Below are 21,500 nucleotides of genomic sequence, written 5' to 3'. Positions count from 1 at the left end.
TGCTTTTGTGTAATGCTGTAGTATGATCACCTGCATTAATGACAGGGCATTCATTCACGAAACAACACAAAAAGTTAGAATATGGCGATAAGAGGTTTGTGCCCAACAGCAATGACATAAAGCCATAAACAAATGTGTTTAACACCAGTGTCAAATTGAAATTTAAGTGTTCGTCTCTGCACATCTATAGGAGCTGGTAACTGCCTGGTATATTGGCTTCCTGGTTCTCATCTTCTCATCATTTCTGGTCTACCTTGTGGAGAACAAGTTCAACAAGGACTTTGCTACCTACGCTGATGCTCTGTGGTGGGGCACGGTGAGTTCCCTAACTGTATCTGCACCATCTTCCACACACTGGCACAGGAGTCAGAAAATAAACAATCCACTTTTAGCTCTCGTCTTGTCTGTGTGTTATGAAATATTCCAGGCTTTTAACAGCATCAGACCGAATGAAACAAGGTACGTATGTACCAAAACACACAGACGCACATGCAAATACTCACTCATGCACACATCCACACTGGGATTCTGGACTCTCTTCTGGACTCTTCTCTCTCTCTTCTGATGACACAAACTTCTGACGTTTTCAATATGTGAGGGCCTTTATTGTTACATTTGGCCTTGACTACCCTTTTTTCCTCTTCTCACTCTTCAAAAGGGCAATGTCTACTTCATTACTTAGGCAAAAGGAAAGCTCAAGAGATATATATATATATAGCTGTATCATTTTGCCTGTGATTTGACAGTGTGTGTCATCTCGGCACATACATTATTGTCAAAGCAGTTGTCAAAAAGTTGTGCCTTTGCCAGCAATTTCTCATATTATTTTCATAATTTATGTTTAAAGTTTCATTGCTCTATGCTCTTCCAGCCCTAGTCATTTTCATAAACCTTTGCAAAAACATTGGAGTACTGAGTGTCAGCCATGGTATGGAATGCGACAATCTGAGCAACGTATAGTTGAAAATCCAGTCTCTAAATGAGATCTGCTGTATACTTATATTATGTCCTGTTCTTTCTAATCGCTTTTATTATATATGTTTATATTATTATATACTGTATGTTGACATGAATGTAAACCAAATCAGCATTTTCAGCACACAGTTTTTCCACTCTCCTCCTTTTGCTGTTATTACGCTACATTCATTGCAATTTACATTTTAGGCATTTAGCAGATGCTCTTCCAGAGCGACTTACAGTAAGCATTGAACAAAAACATGGTAATACATCAAATACATAAAAATAGTCATCAAGACTCATACGTAACCCAACAGTGGAATATCATGAAACAATGCCTATACACTATAGAGAGCTATGTCTACATACTGTAACATGCTATCTAAGTTACATAAGTTGAGCCTTTGCATTCACCTGTAAGGTCATCAAGGCTAGGGCAAGTTCTACGGCAACTACTACGGGCTAAGATGGAGTCTGAAGAGGTGGGTTTTCAGCATACGGCAGAAGATTGGGAGTGAGTCTGCAGTTCTGATTGCAATGGGAAGTACATTCCATACATTTGGAGCCAGAAGGGAGAAGAGTTTGGGATGTGTTGAGCGTTGTTTGGTGAATGTACTTCCAGTTCCCTGCTTTGGCTGATCTGAGCGAGCAGGAGGGTTTGTAGGGTCCGATAAGACTTGCAAGATATGGGGGTGCCAGGACATGCAAATTATGTTGGGGTTAGTTTTGAGTGAGTCAGATGCTTCATTATGGGGAAGAAGGGAAAAGGAGCTGCTGATATCATCAACCTTCTTCTCGAAGTGACAAAAGCATCAGCAGAGAGGGATGAAGGTTTAGAAGGGGGGTTTAAGGAGGGAGAAGAAAATGAAGAAGAGCTTCCTTGGGTTAGAGGTACAGGATTGGATTTTGGTGTGGTAGAAAGAGCAGTGGATAGAGAGGGGGGAAGGCAGAAAGGAGTGAGTGAAAGTAGGAGAGGTCATACAGTTGTTCGGCTGCCCTGAGAGGTGTTCGTTCAGTTCTGAGTGTTTCAGAAAACCAGGGAGCCGGTCGACATGAGCGTGCTGTCCTGGATGAGAGAAGACAGTGTTAGTGTTGGTCAAATGCAGATGAAATAGTGGAGAGAAAGGATGAGTTTGCAGTGTCAGGTGAGAGAGAGTGTAGAGGGGAGAGTATAGAGGATGAGAGGGTAGAGGCAATGGTTTAGGGACGGGAGAGTAGAGAGAGAGTTTCCAAAACAGAGTTTCCAAAACAGCGTTGTGCATTCTAATGTGGAAGGCTTTAGCTGCACATTTACATTTCACTACGCAAAATCGCAAATTATTCTGCATTATTTCAAAACATTATTTTCTGATTTCTTCCCATATTATCCTGTGTTTGAGGTTTTTTTGTCCGAGCATTCAGTTGTGATTTCTTCTCAGATCACGCTGACAACAATCGGCTATGGGGACAAGACGCCAAAGACGTGGACAGGACGCATGCTCTCTGCTGGCTTTGCCCTACTGGGAATCTCTTTCTTTGCCTTGCCAGCAGTAAGTCAATTCATCTACCGGTACTCACATAATGGTCCTAATTCATTAAAAATAAATATGCCACCGTTACACTGTGGCGGAAACAGATATCGTATTTATCCGTCCGATCAAGCTACGTTGAGATGACGTGCTATTCAGAGAGTGGTGTGTACCACAGGTACGCAGGCGTATCGCAGGTGTATGTCATACTGAATTCAGCGGGTGCAAAGTCATCGGAAAAGCACCCGACAACCTCATCTGCATTGATCCACGCCCCATATCGTACCATAAAAGGCTTCAAGCATGACTCAGCAGACAGCAGTTTGAGATCCGTCTGTCAAAAAAAGAAAAAAGGCTTTGCAGCCGCAGACTATAATATAGCGGCTTCACAAATTACAATAAAAATGATTGCTGGAAAGAAATCACAGTCGCGGTCACTGCTATGAATATAGCCCGCACTCTATTAATTTAATAATTCTACACATGTAGGAGCAGGACAGTTAGGGCTTTTATGTTATGTCGTTTTTGCACCATTGTATATTACCACTGTAGGCTACTATATATGTACAAACTGACATCAATCCATCAAAGGACACCAAAGGAAATAAAAAGATTTCCAAGCTTACAACGGTGCGTGCTCCGCTGAAGCAATATAATTATAATTTATTTAATTAAGTTCGGGACCAAGGCGGGTGCTCACTCACACCTTTGCAGAGGTATAAAACATATCCGATATTTAAAATATCGGATATATGTCAATGCAAAAGTCGTCTTTTGAGAGAGAGCTAGAGAGAGAGAGGGAGGGGGGCATGGGCCCTCGACACTGTTTGCGCGATAAAGAACAGTAGCCTATACATTCATAAGTGAATAATTATAGGCCTATACCTCGTAGGCCTGGGATCCTCTTGTCTGAAGAAATTATAATCCAGTGAGTTTATCCAGTGAGTTAAACTATTCTGTGTGTGGCATCCATGCATGTGATCAATATCAATATACATTATTACAAAGTCATGTTTGTGAACAAGCGCGAGTGGAGGTGAGCTGGCATAAAAATATGATATGACTGGTCGACTTTCAAACACGCTGATGGTATGGGGGAAAATCCATGCCAATATTATGTGTGTGTTCGTAAAAGAAAATGCATGAAAAAACAATCTGTAAAAGAAAAATGCGTAAAAAACTATCTGTAAAAGAAAAATGCGTAAAAAAACAATCCGTAAAAAGAAAATGCGTAAAAAAACAATCTGTAAAAAAAAATGCGTAAAAAAACAATCTGTAAAAGAAAAATGCGTAAAAAAACAATCTGTAAAAGAAAAATGTGTAAAAAAAACAATCTGTAAAAAGAAAATGCGTAAAATATACGGATAGTGTTTTTTTGTGTTTGGACTTACGAACAGAAAAAATGCCAACCTGAGTTACAGATGCTTTTTTTGGTTCCCCAGTGAAATCACTGCCAAAAATCACATGACGGCTGAGAGCCAATCACGTGAGGCCTTTTCCTCTACCCAATCAAAAAGCTCCATAAGTCTGCCTGGCAACTGAGGTTGCCATGTTTGTCTGGGGCTACGTTATAAGTATAAGTATAAGTATAAGTTTATGACTTACAAGTTTAGCTATATATCCATATCTTGTCTTAAAACAACCACTCAATGGCCAATTGACTAATTCATTATTTTAGTAGCCTATATTAAATAGGGGGGTCTCAAGGTTCGGGGACCCCCAGGGACCCCCCGGGACCACCCCGGGGACCCCCAAATGGTAACTCTGTCATTTTTCAACAATTTTTGACGGGGGTGGGCTTGTTGTGATTGTGTCGCCCCCCTGGGGGCGTCTTTGGGGGTCTCAAGGTTCAGGGACCCCCAGGGACCCCCCGGGACCCCCCAACCTGAGTTACAGATGCTTTTTTTGGTTCCCCAGTGAAATCACTGCCAAAAATCACATGACGGCTGAGAGCCAATCACGTGAGGCCTTTTCCTCTACCCAATCAAAAAGCTCCATAAGTCTGCCTGGCAACTGAGGTTGCCATGTTTGTCTGGGGCTACGTTATAAGTATAAGTATAAGTTTATGACTTACAAGTTTAGCTATATATCCATATCTTGTCTTAAAACAACCACTCAATGGCCAATTGACTAATTCATTATTTTAGTAGCCTATATTAAATAGGGGGGTCTCAAGGTTCGGGGACCCCCAGGGACCCCCCGGGAATTTGAAAATTTCACAACAGAGTTTGAATTCAACTCAAATTTGATCTAGTAGGTAAAGAAGAATGTAATTTAATTGTATTCATTTGATTTATTTTGGTTTACATTTTCCTGTCCAGTCTAGAGCCAGTGAAAATTTATTTTCACAGAATTTCAGTGCAATTAAATTCTAAAGTGAAGTTTCAAATTCATGTTCCAGTCCAAATGTACAGATATTTACATTTTTATGTTTACCCACACAACGATATAATTATGTTCTTCAACATGTGAAATGTGAAATGGATAGAAATGGTGTAGTCTTCAACTTCTGTTGCCATTTTTTTGTTACGTTCTCCCAGGGTATTCTGGGCTCAGGTTTTGCTCTAAAAGTCCAGGAACAACACAGACAAAAGCATTTTGAGAAGAGGAGGAACCCAGCTGCTTGCCTCATCCAGGTAAGCACACAGTTATTCTGTGACAAAAGAATATTATAAAAAAGAAACCCATATGTTGTATTCCACAAGGTGCGTAATTTATATTGCTGCTGTTGTGTAATACAAAGTAAACTGATCATATTCCCTAAAATGATCTATCAATATATAATTTATCTTTTTCTGCCCATGGACTTCAAGACACTGCGCCGTAAACTCAAAGAAACACAGCACAGTGTTCACTGTTCAGTAATAATCGTTCTGTTCTCTGGGTCTGGGTTCTTCCATATTTGTGAAGCTTTGTTAAAAAACAAGAAAACAGAATTACAAACCCTGTTCTTCCCATTCTCCTCTTCTCTCTGCTCTCTGCACTCCCATGTCTCCACCCCGAAAACTGAATGTGACTGACCCCACCTTACACAGTAAAATCCTCATTAGTAATTGAACGCTGAGTGTTCAATTAAGAGACTGTGCAGTTGTACACTCTCAGAGTTATGAATGGATAAATGAACCCTGCGGCTTTGACTGTGAACCTTCCTCGTGTATCTCACCTCCCTGGCCCCTCATACATTACCCTCTTTTACCCATACTTTACCTCCTTCCTTCATTTCTGACTTTCTCCATCTACCTCTCTGACACCCTCCTATACCTTCTGCTTCCACCTTCTGTTTCAACCCTCATTCCACCTCTCTCTCTCTCTCTCTCTCTCTCTCTCTCTCTCTGCATTTGCTTCACCTCCTCCCCTGGCCCATTCCTCTGGGCCCCCACCCGCCCTGCCCCCAGGCTGCGTGGCGTTATTACTCCACGGACAGCGCCAGGCCATACCTAGATGCCACCTGGCAACACTATGAGAGCCTCCTGCCCTGCCACAGGCATGTATTCATGTCTGCCCTCCGCCCAGCCACAGACGTGTGACACACCTGTTGTTTTGTTTTCACTAATCAGCTTTTCTTTTTCTTTTTTTGCATTGTTACCTTCTCTCCATCCTCTTCTTCTTCCTCCTATTTTTCTTTTTGTTCTTTGTTTGTTCTTTTTTTCTCTCTTTCACTATCAATCTTTTTTTTTCTTTTTTTTTTTCTTTCTGTTTTTCTCCTTTGCTGGTTTTGTGTATCCTGCATGTAGTGTGTTTGGCGTAGTTATTCGGCTGATGAGAACTCGGTTTCCATTGCTACCTGGAAGCCTCACTTGAAGGCGTTGCATACCTGCAGTCCTACAAAGTAGGTATAAAGATGGCAGCTGGTGTCTGTACCACTCTCCCCATCCCTTTTCAATGTATTATTTTATATATATATATATATATATATATATATATATAAATATATATATATATATGTATATGTATATGTATATGTATATGTATATGTATATGTATATATGATATATATTTTTTGTTTTCTTTATTATTATTATTATTATTATTTGTTTTTAAGGCAGTTGTTTTGTATGTTATTTTTGTATCAATTGCTCTTGCTCTCTCTCTACTAATTTAAGCGATTTTAAAGTACGACAAATCAGTTGCGTTGTGATCTTGACCTATATCAGTCTATCACTCATTATTTTGTGGGCATTAATTCAATTTTGGCTGCAATACTATTTATGTCATAGTGTATTAGCTTTGCCAGCTAACTGCATTTGTCGTTATGGATGTGGATTGTGGAGCCTTGAAATATTGCCAATATTTAAGCCATCTGCTCAAAGCATATATATTTTGTAGATAATGCAGTAAATTAACATATAACCACAAACACGCAGGCATGACCGATATATTGATGCTCAAACATAGATATACACATCCCGCTCGGGGCGTGTTTCCTCCTCCGCGTCATCAGTGCCCATACCCGAAGGCGGGGTTGGCGAAAGGGCCTTTCTGTGTGGAGTTTGCATGTTCTCCCCGTGTCCCCTATAGGGTAGGTACCCTCACAAAAACATGCAGTAATCCTGGTCTCTAAACTGCCTCCCCCTGGCCAGCCGGGGCGCCTGATGGAGGGGAAAAGGAACTGGTTGGAATAACGTGTTCCTTCCACGCGTTACGTCCAACCAGGGAAACTCCCCCCTGTCAGGTGTAAAGGAGCAACTTGGACACTCAAGCATGAAGGAAGCATGAGTTAAGTCCGTTGCTCTCCCCAGGTTGGCGGAGGGTGTGTAGAGCCCAGGATCACATTAGATGATTGACACAGGGGTGAAAAATGGGTTACAAAATCGTGGGATAAAAAATATATTTATAAAAAACACAGACACACACACACACACACACACACACACACACACACACACACACACACACACACACACACACACACACACACACACACACACACACACACACACACTGTTCATAATGATCAACTTCAGAGTGATGTGTGTCTAAGAACATTCTGTTTTTTTTTGACAGTGTAAACTTTCCCATCTTCGGCATTGACAAATAGAACAGTTGACGGCAACACCTTATCTTGTAGAATATGTGATAAAAGTGCATTGAAGACTTGAATGACAAAAACTATGTTTTCTCAATGTGTCCTCTTCTGTATTCTTCTCATCTCGTCAACTCCAGGAAGGAGCAGGGAGAGTCAACCACAAGGTTTGTGCTGCTGTCTATTGAACATTCCTGTTCTCTTACTATACACAGTGTATATGTTTAAATATAATCTCCTCTTCACTTGGTAAAAGATTAAACAGCCGAGGTGAGGTTTTGATACCAAGTTTTTGGCTGGCCCCACAACAAATAAAAATTTGAATGTGTCTGACTGACTGACTCTGTCACTGACTTACACCATTGGTTGGTTATGGTTGGTTATGCTGGTTGGCATAACATCAAACTATGCAAGCGCAGAGCACTGGTCCCTCCAGTCTGGGTGATGTAGTCCTAATAGCGGACCTTTTGTTATCACTTGCAGGGCTCAACAGTGCGAGTATTTCATTTGAAAAATCTATTTGCTATGGTGCGAACCGGTCAAATAATGTTTGAGCACAATGTGCTGCTGTGCAAGTATGGTAATCTTTTCAATTCAAAGTAAGACAGTTGTTTGAAATAATTTGAACTTGAGAGAAAGGTAGATAGAAAAAGAGGGGCAGAGCTGAGAGTTCAAAGTGAGTTGCATGATCTGTTCGGGGGTGTAAATGTTCACGGAGTCCCTTACACCACAAGCACTCACCATGACTAATTATTTTATAAATCCTCTTAGGCTTTGTTCTTTCATTCTTCTTTAACTCTTGCAGTCACTTTAATCTGTCCCAAACATCAGCCTTTGTGTGTGTGTGTGTGTGTGTGTGTGTGTGCGTGCGTGCGTGCGTGCGTGCGTGCGTGTCTTTCTTTGTGTGTCTGTATGACTTTAATTTAATGTGTATTTCACAGAAGTGCATTCTTCAAGTTGGTGTCTTAAAAGTTATCCAACACACCTAAGAAACCTGAGGGAATTTGAAGATGAATCTACATCGACACTATTCAGAAATGTTTTTCAAAACAAAAAAAGTAGTTTTTGTAGGATAAGGGGTTTAGCATGGATGGAAATAGAGCCCTTAGTATAAAGTGATAAAACACAGGGGAACCAATGAAACCCATCAATAAAACAGAAAATGAATAAAGAAGTAGGGTTTGTATACTGCATTGCAGTATGACAGTATGCAGTATGACTACTATCTGAAAATGTGCCATCATCACTCTCATGACTAGAGCACTAGTCTTGTTGCAATAGTCAAGCTACATTTGCATAGTTAAATGAACGAAGTTTCATATGAGTCACCAATGTCTTTCAAATGGGGTGACTTAGTAACACAACAACAAGATAATGAGATAATTGAGATAATTTGAAAATACTAAACTGTCCTGGGTCATTGTCTTGACTCACTTCCGAAGCAGCGGCCACTGTCACACTTCCAAATCTCTTTATTGATTTTTGACAATATAAAATTAAGTGACAAGTGATGAATGTCTTTTCACAATAGAAAACAAACAAACCACTGTCAAACCACTGTCACATCGTACACGTCAAAATCACTTATTTTTTTGTATTAATCACATTATTATTTTAACACCTTAATTTTGACAGCTAACTGGCTAATAAAAAAGCAACATTAACGTAACTTTGACAAGAAATGACCGCCCAATACAATAAAAAGTGTATTGGAATACCTACTGTATATGTTGAATTTGTATACTGTACTGAAAGTAATGGAACACATTCACACAACACAGTGTGGCTGAGTGTGCTTTGGAAATGGTTGGCAGTGATGTAAAGTATTTGGTGTGGTAATCAAATCACCTCATAAATTATGTACAATATTGTTATTGTAACACTTACAAGGGCTGCCAAAAAACATCAGTAAACAGAACGGAATTAATGCTCGCCTTAAAACACCCAAGTTATTTTTGTTACAGTGAATGTAAGAAACTTTTAGTGATTTTTTATTTTGACACCTTCTGACAGCTTACCACCCTATGTGAATGGATAATGTTCTCCCCCCTCCTGAAATTAATTCAGCATCCTCTCTTATCACTACTTCTGTGGGTGTCAGTCATGCTTGCTCTCATTTTTCCGCGTCGACCTCACATCGACCACTCGCTGGGGCGGTTCTTGTATTGTTTTACTGAGAATAAGATTAGAAATAAGTTTAGGTTTAGGCATAGTTTTACTGGGGTTTAAGTTTAGGAATAGAATAGGGTTAGGTTTTTTGCACAGTTTTACTGAGGTTAAGGTTAGGAATAAGGTTACGTTTAGGCATAGTTTACTGAGGTTACATTTAGGAATACCAGGTAGAGACTTTTCCGAGGTGTGCCCTGGCCGAATGTGTTTTGGGGTGAGCGTTTTGGTATTCTCTCAAACCACTCACATGTGCATTTGCTGGCCTGGAAACTAGACAGTGCCTTTCTCCTGCAATGTGTACCCGATCCCTTCACTGTCTCCATCATACTGTCCACTTTCTGTCCATTTAATACTAAGGGCTCCATTTTTGTCGCCGCCTTTACCCGTGACGCAGCCCGCGAGTCAACCGCTGCCCGAAAATTACAAATATAGGAGTTTGCTCTGTCCCTTAATGATATTTTGGTCCAGCGTCACCCTCTATCTATTTTGCCGACACCGGTATTTGCACCTAGAGGTGTGGTCATGGGCGTGCTATCATGCTTTCCCCTAAATTGCTATTTTGGTCACACACATTTGGGAAAGCGATAGTGGAGTTTAAAAGCACCCGTAAACCGTATGCCAGAAGCCAAATTAGTTGCATCACAAGTGAGACTTCAAGGCAGCAGCACATCACTCTTCCATGGGCTATAGACCGTAAGGCTATGAAGCAATATAACTGCGCATAACGGGCAACGGATATGGGATCTCTAAACAGCAATGGCACGTGGACTGGTGATTGGTTTAATTATTGTAACGCCCAAACCACACCTATGCATAATATAACGGGTAACGGAAGTGTTTTAGGGAATACCAACTTTAGTGGGGGAACACCCCTTCCCCACTGCTAAATCCCCAAACAGTGTATTTAGAAAGATCGAACGAAAATGGAGCCCTAAGTATCATAAGCATAGATCTCGGAATCTCAAAGAGTGAGCAGGAAAAGAAGAGATAAAAAGTGGGTGTGGATGGCCATATTACATGGGCAGACATTTTCTCCCCCTCTATTTCTATATCATGTAACACATCATCGTATGTCTATCTCCCCTTGGTGTTTTAGTAAGGTTCATAGTAATAAACAGAAGCTACTGAGGAGGTGTACAACAAGGAAACATAGGTATATGGCATCCTATACTCACTCCCACATTGACGTTTTCTTTGGGAATGCCAACTAATTATCCACGCATGGGCATCTAGTGAAAGCGTTTGGAGCTTCATAGGAGATGTATTCTGGCCTGAGGCAATTAATTTTCCTTTATAATAATGTATATGCTGCCTTCTTTTAGATTTTGCCTGGGAGACGCACAACTTCTGCCTGTTGCCTTTTAGTTTTTAACCATGTTCGCTTTCATTAATAGTTATGCAGTTATGATAAAAACAGATCCTGTTAAATTTTTGGTTTTGCCTGGGAGACGCACTACTTCTGCCTGTTGCCATTTGGTTTTTAACCATGTTCACTTTCAGAATAGTTATGCAAGTTTAACAGATTCTGTTAAATAATGAATAATTTATGTATTTCTCCTGGTGATAATGAACTTCAGTGGCAGTCCACATCCGAATGTGTTATCTATTCAGTTTTTCCTGTTTCCTGAACTTTTGCAGAATGTTCACCTGTTTTTGCCAAATGTTTGCTTATTATGTCATACCCACAATGGGGACACTCGAGTTAATTTGTTCTACGAGAGGGAGAAGTTTGTTGTGATGAATGATGCTTTAGGACCTCCAAGGACCCCCAATAACTCTGAGAGTGTCAACATTTTTACTCTCTCAGGTCACATTCTAAATCCCCACAAGGTACACTAGGGTCCCTCATTGAGAACCACTGCGTTAGAAAAATAAAAACAAACTTTTCCTGTTAGCAGGATAGTATTCATATTATTATCTGATTTGCTCTTATTAACCACTTAAACCACATATTCTTAGTTGACCAGAGTCCCACGTTCTTTTACCCTCTACACTAAATATCTTCACTGACAATTTGCCGATCTACAAACTCACAATGCTTCATAACGTGATAGATTGTATAGATGCTAATTCGGCCAAATGTTATCCCCAGGTTAGAGTTCATGTGGTTACGTTATCCATCTTTGTCTCCTCATTCCTTTATTCCTCTTGTCATTCCCGTTTCCTTCTCTCTGGTTATTCATGCTATTCCATCAAGCGGCCAGAAGTTGAGCTTCAAGGAGCGAGTGCGGTTGGCGAGTCCTCGTGGCCAGAGTGTCAAGAGCAGGCAGCCGCCATGCATGAATGACCGCCGTTCCCCGGTGATTGAGCCTGGCTCGGACAGCACCAGCCCCGCCAAGGTGCAGAAGAGCTGGAGCTTCAATGACCGCACACGTTTCAGACCCTCACTGCGCCTCAAGAGCCAGTCACGCTCTACCACTGATGGTGAAATGATTCACTTCAGCACTCTTACAACTCATTTTATATAGTACTGTATGCTATATACATGGTCATTTCAACATGTGGCACTCAAACCGTACTAGAGAGGCCTTAGTATGAATAGGTATCGCAAAGATCGATTGATGTACAGGCTATGCTAACACCACTACCTTTAGTGTCTGTAGTAATGGTTCATTTTGGCTTGTGTTTTCCAGTGTTTACACACTCAAAAGTGGAATAGTGTGTATTATCCATTTCAGATCTTGGAGAAACATTATCTCCTAACATACTAGAGTATAGACTCTATACTCTATTGTTAGGAGATAATGACCATCGGAAATACAGCAATGCATAATGATCAGCAGGTGCTACATGGGAAATTAGATAGTGACTAACCCAAACCAGCAATGGGTTAGAACTAAGAAAAGTATATACCGGTAGTTTGTATTGAAACAAACAAACTTTCACACAGTAATGCAGTGGCAATAATCTGTACTCAAACTGTTCCATCAGTTTGAAAAACCTATTGGGTTCTCAGGCTTTTCCACTATGTTGTTGAGGCTTACTACCTGACCACTGGCCCCCATCAACTGACCATAGCTGGCTCTGCCCAGATACCCAGCCAGCCAAGCATAGGAATGTTAATTCCTCTCCACTGCCCGGCTCAGGGATAGCAGTGCCTGCCTCGCTGGTCTTCCAGGGTGATGGCTGGCTGGTAGCTATGGTTGGCTCGATAGATGGATGGATTATGGGAATGGGACTCTCAAAGTTAGTCAGCTGGCTGAGGCCTGGTGGTGGAGCGGAAACAATAACCAACCTAGCAAACCAAACAGGCTGAAAGTCTATTCACTATTACTGAGATCTTGTCAACTACTCTACTGTTTAGTGATTGTGGGTTGGAAATATGTAATTCTTCATGCAGCTTAATTGGAAGTAATGTTTAGCATTGTGTGCTATGACTTTGGCAGTTTTAAGCCTTGTCTGACATCTGTTGTCTTGTGTCTGTCTCTATTTTGTGATGCTTCATACAGTGATACATTATATTTCACATCTAGTGATACAGTTTATTTCTATATACATTAACACACACCCTATTTTGGTGTGACATTAGTAGGTGTTATGGGAAAATATGCCCTATTTTGTTCGACTAAGAAATAATGCTTAACTCTGCAGTCTGACACTTGTAACCTTCTGCTGTTTTGAGTGTGTCGTAAGTTCGTAACTCAAGAAATCCATAAAAAGGCTTGTGTTGTGATGAATCATGTGGCCTGTTGGCAGTATATCTGAGGGCAGGCCAGAGCCAGAGCTACTGCTGACTCTCATTTTCTGACAGCAAGTCAACATGTTTTTTTCTTTCTTACACTATATGAAAAATAATCAGCTTCTCTCTCTTTCTGAACTCTCTCTCTCTCTCTCTCTCTCTCTCTCTCTCTCTCTCTCTCTCTGACTGTTTCTCTCAATCTCTATCCGTCTCTGTCTCTCAACTTCCCCTCCCTCTTGCTGTCTGTAATCATCTCATTGACCACTTCAATCACTTAAATTAAAACAGTTAGCTGTAGCGGTGTACCAGTCTACAGTATAAGTTGCTTTAGTAACTCAGAAAATGTTGAAGGCAAATGTTAACTATATCTACCTCCTTAGCAACAGACTCTAACATGGGAGGGGAGGATGGTTTCGATGAGAAGGGCTGTCATTGTGAGATATCAGTAGAAGACCTGCTGCCTTCCGTCAAGTCTGTCATCAGAGCTGTCAGGTGAGGAAAAACAACATTAAACCCACAATCTTGATCCACAATCTAGTCCAAGTGGTTTTGTTTACACGAGTAGGATGCAAATAAACCCTGTGTCCCACACTTTACTCTCGTTCTTGAATGGGGAGGGGATTGAATCAGTTACAGTTGATTTTGTGGCATTTATGCTTAATTTGATTGGATGCCGTGATGAAAGACAGGATACATGGGCCTGAAAGGGAGACAACAACATTCTCTGTGTCCAAACTGAAAGGTCAAAAATCACAATATCTGAAGATATTTTCGTCTTTGTTTTAATGTAGCTGTTTTTTTGGTTTTTGTTTTTTGCTCTTCTAATTGAACATTTCATCATAATGATGTCAGCACACACTGTACAGTTGGTGATTAATGCATTCCTATAAACAATATACAATTAATTAACACTTCATTTGCCTTGTCTTTTATTGAGCTGTTTGAGCCCCCTGCTCCATGTTTGACTCCAGGGTTACACAGGTCAGGTGCATTGAAACAGAATTAATCCCAGTCCTCGCTTTGTCAGAGAGATACATTTACACACACAGCTTAAATAACCAGCACCACAACCACTGCCATTAAATTGGCCTTTATAGCTACAGAGGATGTTTATGTAAGGTCTTACGAAATGATTTTCCAGATGCCTGACTGGGTATGTTTGTGTGAGGAAACAGGAGCTGGCGTGCCATGATATAGTTTGAGCAGATTTAAAAGCAAAATAGAAAATAAGTTAGATTTGTTTTTGTAAACGGTTTGAATGTCTCTCAAGGCAGCTGCTACAGATCCTGTTTGAGAGTAGCCCCTAGTGGCCAAAGTTTAAATAGCTGTCCTTTGTTCTGTTGCCTGACTAGGATCATGAAGTTCCATGTAGCAAAGAAGAAGTTCAAAGAGACACTGCGTCCATATGATGTGAAGGATGTGATTGAGCAGTACTCTGCCGGTCACTTGGACATGCTGTGTCGCATCAAAAGCCTGCAGACCAGGTAGGAACATAAATTGCCACTGGCCTGCATGCGTTCTCCTGTTTTCAAAATGCATTGCATGACACAGTCATCATGTTACCACTTTAACTGGAACTTCCCATCTCTGCTGTACTGAACCTGATTTGTTGTGTGTCATGTATATGTTTATACGTATGAACCTTGTGTATATGTGTATGTCACCTGCATGCATGTGTGGATTTGTATGTCTTCATTGACATTTGTACTTGGGTGTGTGGGCGTGTGTGCGCATGTGCATACATGTACTGTGGGTGTGTGTTTCCCTCACAGGCTGGACACGATAGTAGGGCCACAGTCCCTGGGCAGCCGAGCCAAGACATTTTCCTCCCCATCCTTGTCCGTCTTTTACAGCCAGGGCAGAAAGAACTCCAGCCAGGGGTCAGAATGTGCCCTCACACCAGGGATGGCTTCTATTGACTTTCAATTCACTCTATTCAACAATCACTTTTTTTTTCAAAGACAAGAAGTACTACAGTCATCTAACATTCACAATATCCAATCTGTGAAATCATTTATAGCTCAGTGGCCTTGTGGTTAGATTGTCTGCCCTGAGACTGTGAGGTTGGGTTTCGATCTGGCTGGGTCATATAAAAGACCCAATGCCTCCCTTTTTGACACAGCATTAAGGGTTGGATTGGGGTCCCTGTGACATACTAGCATCATGTCCAGGGGGTATACTTCTACATCAAGCTCCCTCACGCTATGGGAACTAGTATAGAGATAGGCTCATGCCCTATGAGCCTCAGGGCTCTGCAAGGCTTACTTACTTATACTAAACGTTTATATTGTGTCTGTCAACCAATGACTTAAGCTCTGTATGGATTTCAATTTATTCAATTACTGATAATGCACTCTTTCAGAAATGAGTGATAAGTAGCTTGAGTTTGGATTTTGGAGTGATTGAATTGAAAGTAAATTGACCTAATCCCCGCCTCATATCTTAATCACATATAAGTCTTCTGCCTGTCTGCATGACATAACTATGCTGTAACACAACCTCCTTAATGGGATTATAACTAAAATGGGAAATTATCACCAGTCAAATACAGGTACATTTTGGCAATGGATTCTAAGTTTGTTCTTCATCCTCACCCACTTGGTAATCAAGCATCCTTTTTGGTTTCTTTCTACCTTCAGTAATTAATTGCATGCGGAAATTAATCTGACTGGTATAAAGCATAGTTTCCCATCTTGGTTTTTATGTGTTTCATACAGTAGCCCTCTCACTTGAAGCTCACATAATGTGTTTGTCCTTAAACACATTTACTAAACTATGCATGCCCATTGCCCACCAGCTCAAAAATACCTGTTGTTGCCTTAATGTTGTAGTAAGCATGTTCTCCACATCTATTAAAGATGAACTCTGATGCCAGACTCAGAGTGTTCATCAAACCTTTCTTGCATGGAGTCAAAAACAGCTGGGTTTATTGTATCTTTAGGAAATGTTACAACCTATCCTTTGTGCATGATATGTCTCCTTGGTTTATTCATGGGCTCATGAATTGTTCTTCTTTTGGGATCAGCCACAAAAAGGCTTCACTAACCCGCTTCTATTGAACCTCATTGGATTTGGTAGGAGTCATTTTGATGAAAGCAGACTGTTATATTGTGGTGCTCGATTATGCCGGACTGCTGCTTGTGGCATCTATAGTAAAAAAGACTGATATATGCTTTGTCGTATGTCGTGTGTCATTTGACAAAAATATTGTATGTTTTTCAGCAATATGGTGTAATATAAATTAAGTATAAATCCCACACCCAGGCCACCTCTTAAAAATAATCATGTGTGTACAAACCATTTGCCAGTTTTTCTACTCTACTTTGTGTAGTATATTGTAGCCTTAAATGTGTTACAATTGCCATTTGGAATCTCGGTGCTTTCACTTTGGGAAGGTGTCCCTGTGACAGATAAGCAGAGAAAATGTCAGCGGCATACAGGAGAACTTTAAGCCTCTGAGCTGATTGGTCTACTTTTGACATACAGACATACGAATATTGTTATCTAGATGCTTGGCCTTTGGACACACTGGAAAGTCACACTGTACATCAAAACACACACACACACACACACACACACACACACACACACACACACACACACACACACACACACACACACACACACACACACACACACACACACACGGCTAGACTCTTACAGAGCCATGCTGTAAAAAAAGAAAAAAGAAAGAAGAACCAGAGCTTATGGTTATTTGGCAGTTCTTGGCATGGGGACGTTTGAAAACCCATCTGACACAGGACAAAAAAAACATCCCAGAGGAGATTGGTCTGGCACTCCTCAGTTTGAATTACATTTTGCTCACCCCAGAGTTGTGGATGACCAATCATAGCCCACTATTCAAAGCGCAACTTTTTTGCTGTGACGTTGGAATCACTTTGTAACTGCTCCTTGGAAATAAATCTTCCACACCGAAGTTCCAGACTATAATCTACGCAGTGATATTAGTTTGGCCATAACAGACTAATAGTCATAGTAGATCACTTTGACCAAGATTCCGATTGGTGACACTTTAATCAAACCTTCATCATTGATGTAGTTTTGACAAAGCTGTGTGTTTTTCAGCAGATCCATCAAATCCAGTAATGGTACACAAAAAGTAAAATTATGTGCATATTGTGTGGGATTCCTTTTGGATTTTAAATATGCTTACCATGCTTTACATCCTCATATTACTAATCTCTGACCTGTGTGTGTGTGTGTGTGTGTGTGTGTGTGTGTGTGTGTGTGTGTGTGTGTGTGTGTGTGTGTGTGTGTGTGTGCGTGTGTTCGTGTGTGCGTGCGTGCGTGTGTGCGTGCATGTGTGCGTGCATGTGTGCTCCAGAGTGGACCAGATCCTAGGGAAGGGCCAGATCCCTCTGGATAAGAAGATCAGAGAGAAGCTGCTGTCTGATGGGGATATTCTGGAGGACATGAGCATGATGGGTCGTGTCTGTAAGGTGGAGCGACAAGTCAGTATACTGTACCTGTCTGGTACTTTTATTCTCTCTTCTCTTCTATTTCTTCTATTCTCTACTTCTCTATTCTTCTCTGACATTAATCATAATAAAGGTACCAATCATATAAAACAAACTGTAAATCGCTCTGGATTAAGAGCGTCTGCTAAAAGCCTAAATTGTAAATTGATATAGTAACATCAAATTAAGGTAAGAAAACGGTTAATCCGGAATTCCCCATTATATTAACCTTGCTCCTCTGTCATTGTCTTCTGCCCTGTCATAGGTGCAGTCCATTGAGTCCAAGCTGGATTCCCTGCTGGACACCTATCGTCAGGTGTTGCATAAAGGCTCGTCCTCGGCCCTCACTCTGTCCACTCTGCCCTTGTTTGAGTTGGAGCAGACCTCTGACTCCGTTTTCAGCAAGGATCTGTCCTGCTCCACCCAGGTCAGCAGTGGTGGTGTGACCTCCACAGGGAGCTGTGCTACGCGCTCCTCCACCAACTCCCACCTCTCCAGAGGAGGTCTCCAGCTCATCTTGGCGCCACCCAATGAGATGAACCTCAACCTCAATGCCTCTGCCTCCACACCGCCCTCTGTTCTGGGGTCCTCCTCCTTCAGCCCCTCGCCCCTACCTCATCTTCACCACCACCACCACCACCACCACCATCCTTATTACCACCATCACCTTCCCCAGGCTCAGCTAGCAAAGCCTGAGGCCGGTGGTGAAGAGATGGGAGGGGGCTCACCCATTCTCACCCCTAATAGTGCCCCTAGTGGTGGTGGCAGAGGGACCCTCCATGTCAGCAGGTTCCCAATGCTTGCTAGGCCTCCACCGCCTCCCCCTTCTGGCCGGACCCTTGGCCCCATCAGCACTAACTCTAGGTCAGAGGTGAAGGACTTGTGTGGACGTCTAGGTGAGCTGGTGGAGGCCAACAGCATGGTGGAGGATCTCATGTTGCCGGGCAGAGGACTGGGGAGAAGCAGCGGCAATCGCAATGACAGACCGAGCACTAAAGACGACGGCTGCTGGAGGAGACACATGAGCTTAGAGATGGAGCCCTTGGTGCCCCTGACCTTGGGTTGCTGCTCAGGCTCCAGCCAGGCAGACCGAGGACTGGGCAAGTCCGTGTCAGTGCAGGACCTGATGCAGGCGGCCCCGGTGGCCATTCTGGACCCCCAGCACAGCCACAGCCTCTCGTCCCCCAGCACTAGCAGTGACTCCCCCAATAGCTTCCACAGCAGTGGCCAAGATCCCGGGGGAGGAGGGGGTGGCGTCCGTCGGGGAGTGAGCGGTGGCCATGGGTGGGGGGAGGAGGACCTCTTCATCAGTGACAGGGACATTGAGGCACAGGGCCTCGGCTTCATCCCCCAGGTGAACACTGAGGCCCCCTCCTACTCCTCAGAACTCCTCAGGATTGGGCCCAGGGCAGGAGTAGGGGCCAGTGGCTCCAACCCAAGCCTAGGCAGTGGTCACACATCCAGCCCTTCTGCTGGCAGTACTGAGTCCCTGAACATACCACATGTACGGCTAAAATAGACCCGGCTCAATGGACACGCAAAAACCTCACCACACAGAGACACTTTGTATCTTTTTTGGGGGGGTGGGCTGGTTTGTTTATTTTGATGTCAGTTAATTTGATAAAGAACACAGTATTTTTCGTACATGGTGATCTACATGAAATCTTGCATGAGTTAACTTCTTCTTTAAAGTTCTTTAAATAAGAAATTTATATATAAAAAAAAAGTTATGACTAACAAATCAAAGGCAAGCTACAGTACGAAGGTACATAAGTGGTGATACAGTAGGACACAAAAAAATTGGTCGTTTAAAATAGTGGCTTGATAGATGACCTTAAGACAAGGCATGTGCACTGCATGTTTTCAGTGAAAAGTGCACCCAGCAATTCAAGCCGTTGACAGCAATTTAGCCTTTGTTGTGATCAGTACAGCAACAATACATTTTCAGCAATGGAATCAATCAAATCCATTTATGCATAAAACATGCTTTTTCCTCAGTCTCTAAACAGAGCCTGTTCAAAATTGCGAATGGCAAGTGAATGAATTGCCTAAACATGGTATGTTCTTTACTATCTAAACCTAAAGAATTTGCTTGCAATATACAAAAAGTTGATCTGAATTTCACCCATCAACATCACCATCATCCAGGGTTGCCTACTAGTGTTTAAGTAAACTGTCATTTGATTTAACTTATTTTCACATGGTACAAATCTAACATTGGAATGTAACTCATCATTTCAAATCTTAATCCTATTCCAAACTCTGATTTATTTTCTAACAGAAAGAATGAGGAGCTCCTTTGAAAGACACAACATACATCCAGGCTGCTGTACCTGTCAACTCTTAAGGCAATGTTTAGTGTCACTTCTGCCAGTAAGACGCATGCACGCACGCTCGCACGCGCACACACACACGCACACGCACACGCACACGCGCACACACACACACAGAGTCATTTTTTTTTTTTTTTTTTAAGATATTTTTTTGCGGCTTACGCCTTTTATTAGTTTTTGAAGGGACAGACAGTAGGCTGACAGGAAACGGGAGAGAGATGGGGGAAGACATGCAGTAAAGGCCGTGTCGGGCTCGGGAGTCGAACCCGCGGCACACTGCGACTGGATTACCAGTCGGGTGCCCAGACGGTTACGCCACCGCCTGGGCCACAGAGTCATTCTTATGTATCCATTGTATAGTACAGGTCAGGATAGCTTCTGTCAGTCCAGGACTCCAGTAGTATTGGCATCAATCATTTAAAGGTCAATTATGCATCAATGGGTTTACCTGTTGACAACAATCGTTGTTTAAAAGTTAAACACATCTTGAATGTAATTTCTTGGTTTAACATTTCAATGTCAGTGCATTTTATTTATTCTATTTTATTTTATTTTGTAAGGCAGTATATTATTATCTAAAACCAAGGGGAACATTGTTACTTTTTTAACAACTTTTAACTTCAACAAATATCTTTTTCCCATACATTATAATGTGGGCTTACTTGGCTTTCTTGAAGTGGACATACTGTAGAATGTATCACTTATATCCTTATTCTTATCAGTGATGGAGGAACATTTGGTTGAGTGCAAAGCAATTTCATATCATGACAATGACAACCCTTTTTGTTGCTGTGGTACAGAATCAGGTACTGTACATCAGGTAAGACTTGTGGATGTCTTACAAGCAGTGGTGGAAAGTAACTAAGTACATTTACTTAAGTACTGTACTTAAGTACAATTTTGAGTTATTTATGCTTTACTTGAGTATTTCCAATTTCCAGTTATTTTACTTCTACTCCACTACATCTTAGAAGCAAATATTGTACTTTTACTCCACTACATTTATTTGAAAGCTTTAGTTACTAGGTACTTTGTAGATTTTTATTATTACAAAACATACAGTAACAACTTCAGCCCTTATATTCATTTTGGCCATTTAAAAAAAGCGATCTACAAGCTCACAATGCGTTGCATTGCAACGCATTGTGAGCTTGTAGATCAGCTATTTTCAAGATTTGTATACATTTGAAAACTTGAAATGGGACATTCTGCATAACAAGTACTTTTAAGTAAGTAAGAAATGTGAGTACGTTTTCCACCTCTGCTTTCAAGTATGTTCTATTATTGGCCCATGGGAAATCTATTACTGTACGTACAACACCACACGATATGTAAGACACTGTCAGACAAACA

The 21,500-nt window shown here is 41.6% G+C and overlaps 1 protein-coding gene across 6 annotated transcripts in view; it reads left to right on the top strand.

The window, feature by feature from the left end:
• The window catches only part of kcnq5b (potassium voltage-gated channel, KQT-like subfamily, member 5b), a 133,861-nt gene extending 113,604 nt beyond the window's left edge, over window positions 1-20,257 (top strand). Inside the window, exons 5-16 of one of the 6 annotated variants that reach the window (XM_083764831.1) lie at window positions 191-316; window positions 2,376-2,486; window positions 5,006-5,101; window positions 6,200-6,294; window positions 7,629-7,655; window positions 10,754-10,810; window positions 11,855-12,081; window positions 13,723-13,828; window positions 14,689-14,820; window positions 15,109-15,216; window positions 17,682-17,808; window positions 18,080-20,257. In XM_083764831.1, coding sequence (XP_083620957.1) covers window positions 191-316; window positions 2,376-2,486; window positions 5,006-5,101; window positions 6,200-6,294; window positions 7,629-7,655; window positions 10,754-10,810; window positions 11,855-12,081; window positions 13,723-13,828; window positions 14,689-14,820; window positions 15,109-15,216; window positions 17,682-17,808; window positions 18,080-19,333 — 2,466 coding nt within the window. In that variant the 3' untranslated portion in view covers window positions 19,334-20,257. Of the gene's footprint in view, window positions 1-190; window positions 317-2,375; window positions 2,487-5,005; window positions 5,102-6,199; window positions 6,295-7,628; window positions 7,656-10,753; window positions 10,811-11,854; window positions 12,082-13,716; window positions 13,829-14,688; window positions 14,821-15,108; window positions 15,217-17,681; window positions 17,809-18,079 lie in introns of all 6 variants that reach the window. The other 5 variants (XM_083764830.1, XM_083764832.1, XM_083764834.1 and 2 more) reach the window with 5 other exon arrangements.
• The last annotated feature ends 1,243 nt before the right edge of the window (window positions 20,258-21,500 follow it).

Source organism: Protomyctophum parallelum (assembly GCF_964188405.1).
Source record: "Protomyctophum parallelum genome assembly, chromosome: 5".
Lineage (NCBI taxonomy): Eukaryota > Metazoa > Chordata > Actinopteri > Myctophiformes > Myctophidae > Protomyctophum > Protomyctophum parallelum.
This window is presented reverse-complemented; position numbering and strand designations above follow the sequence as displayed.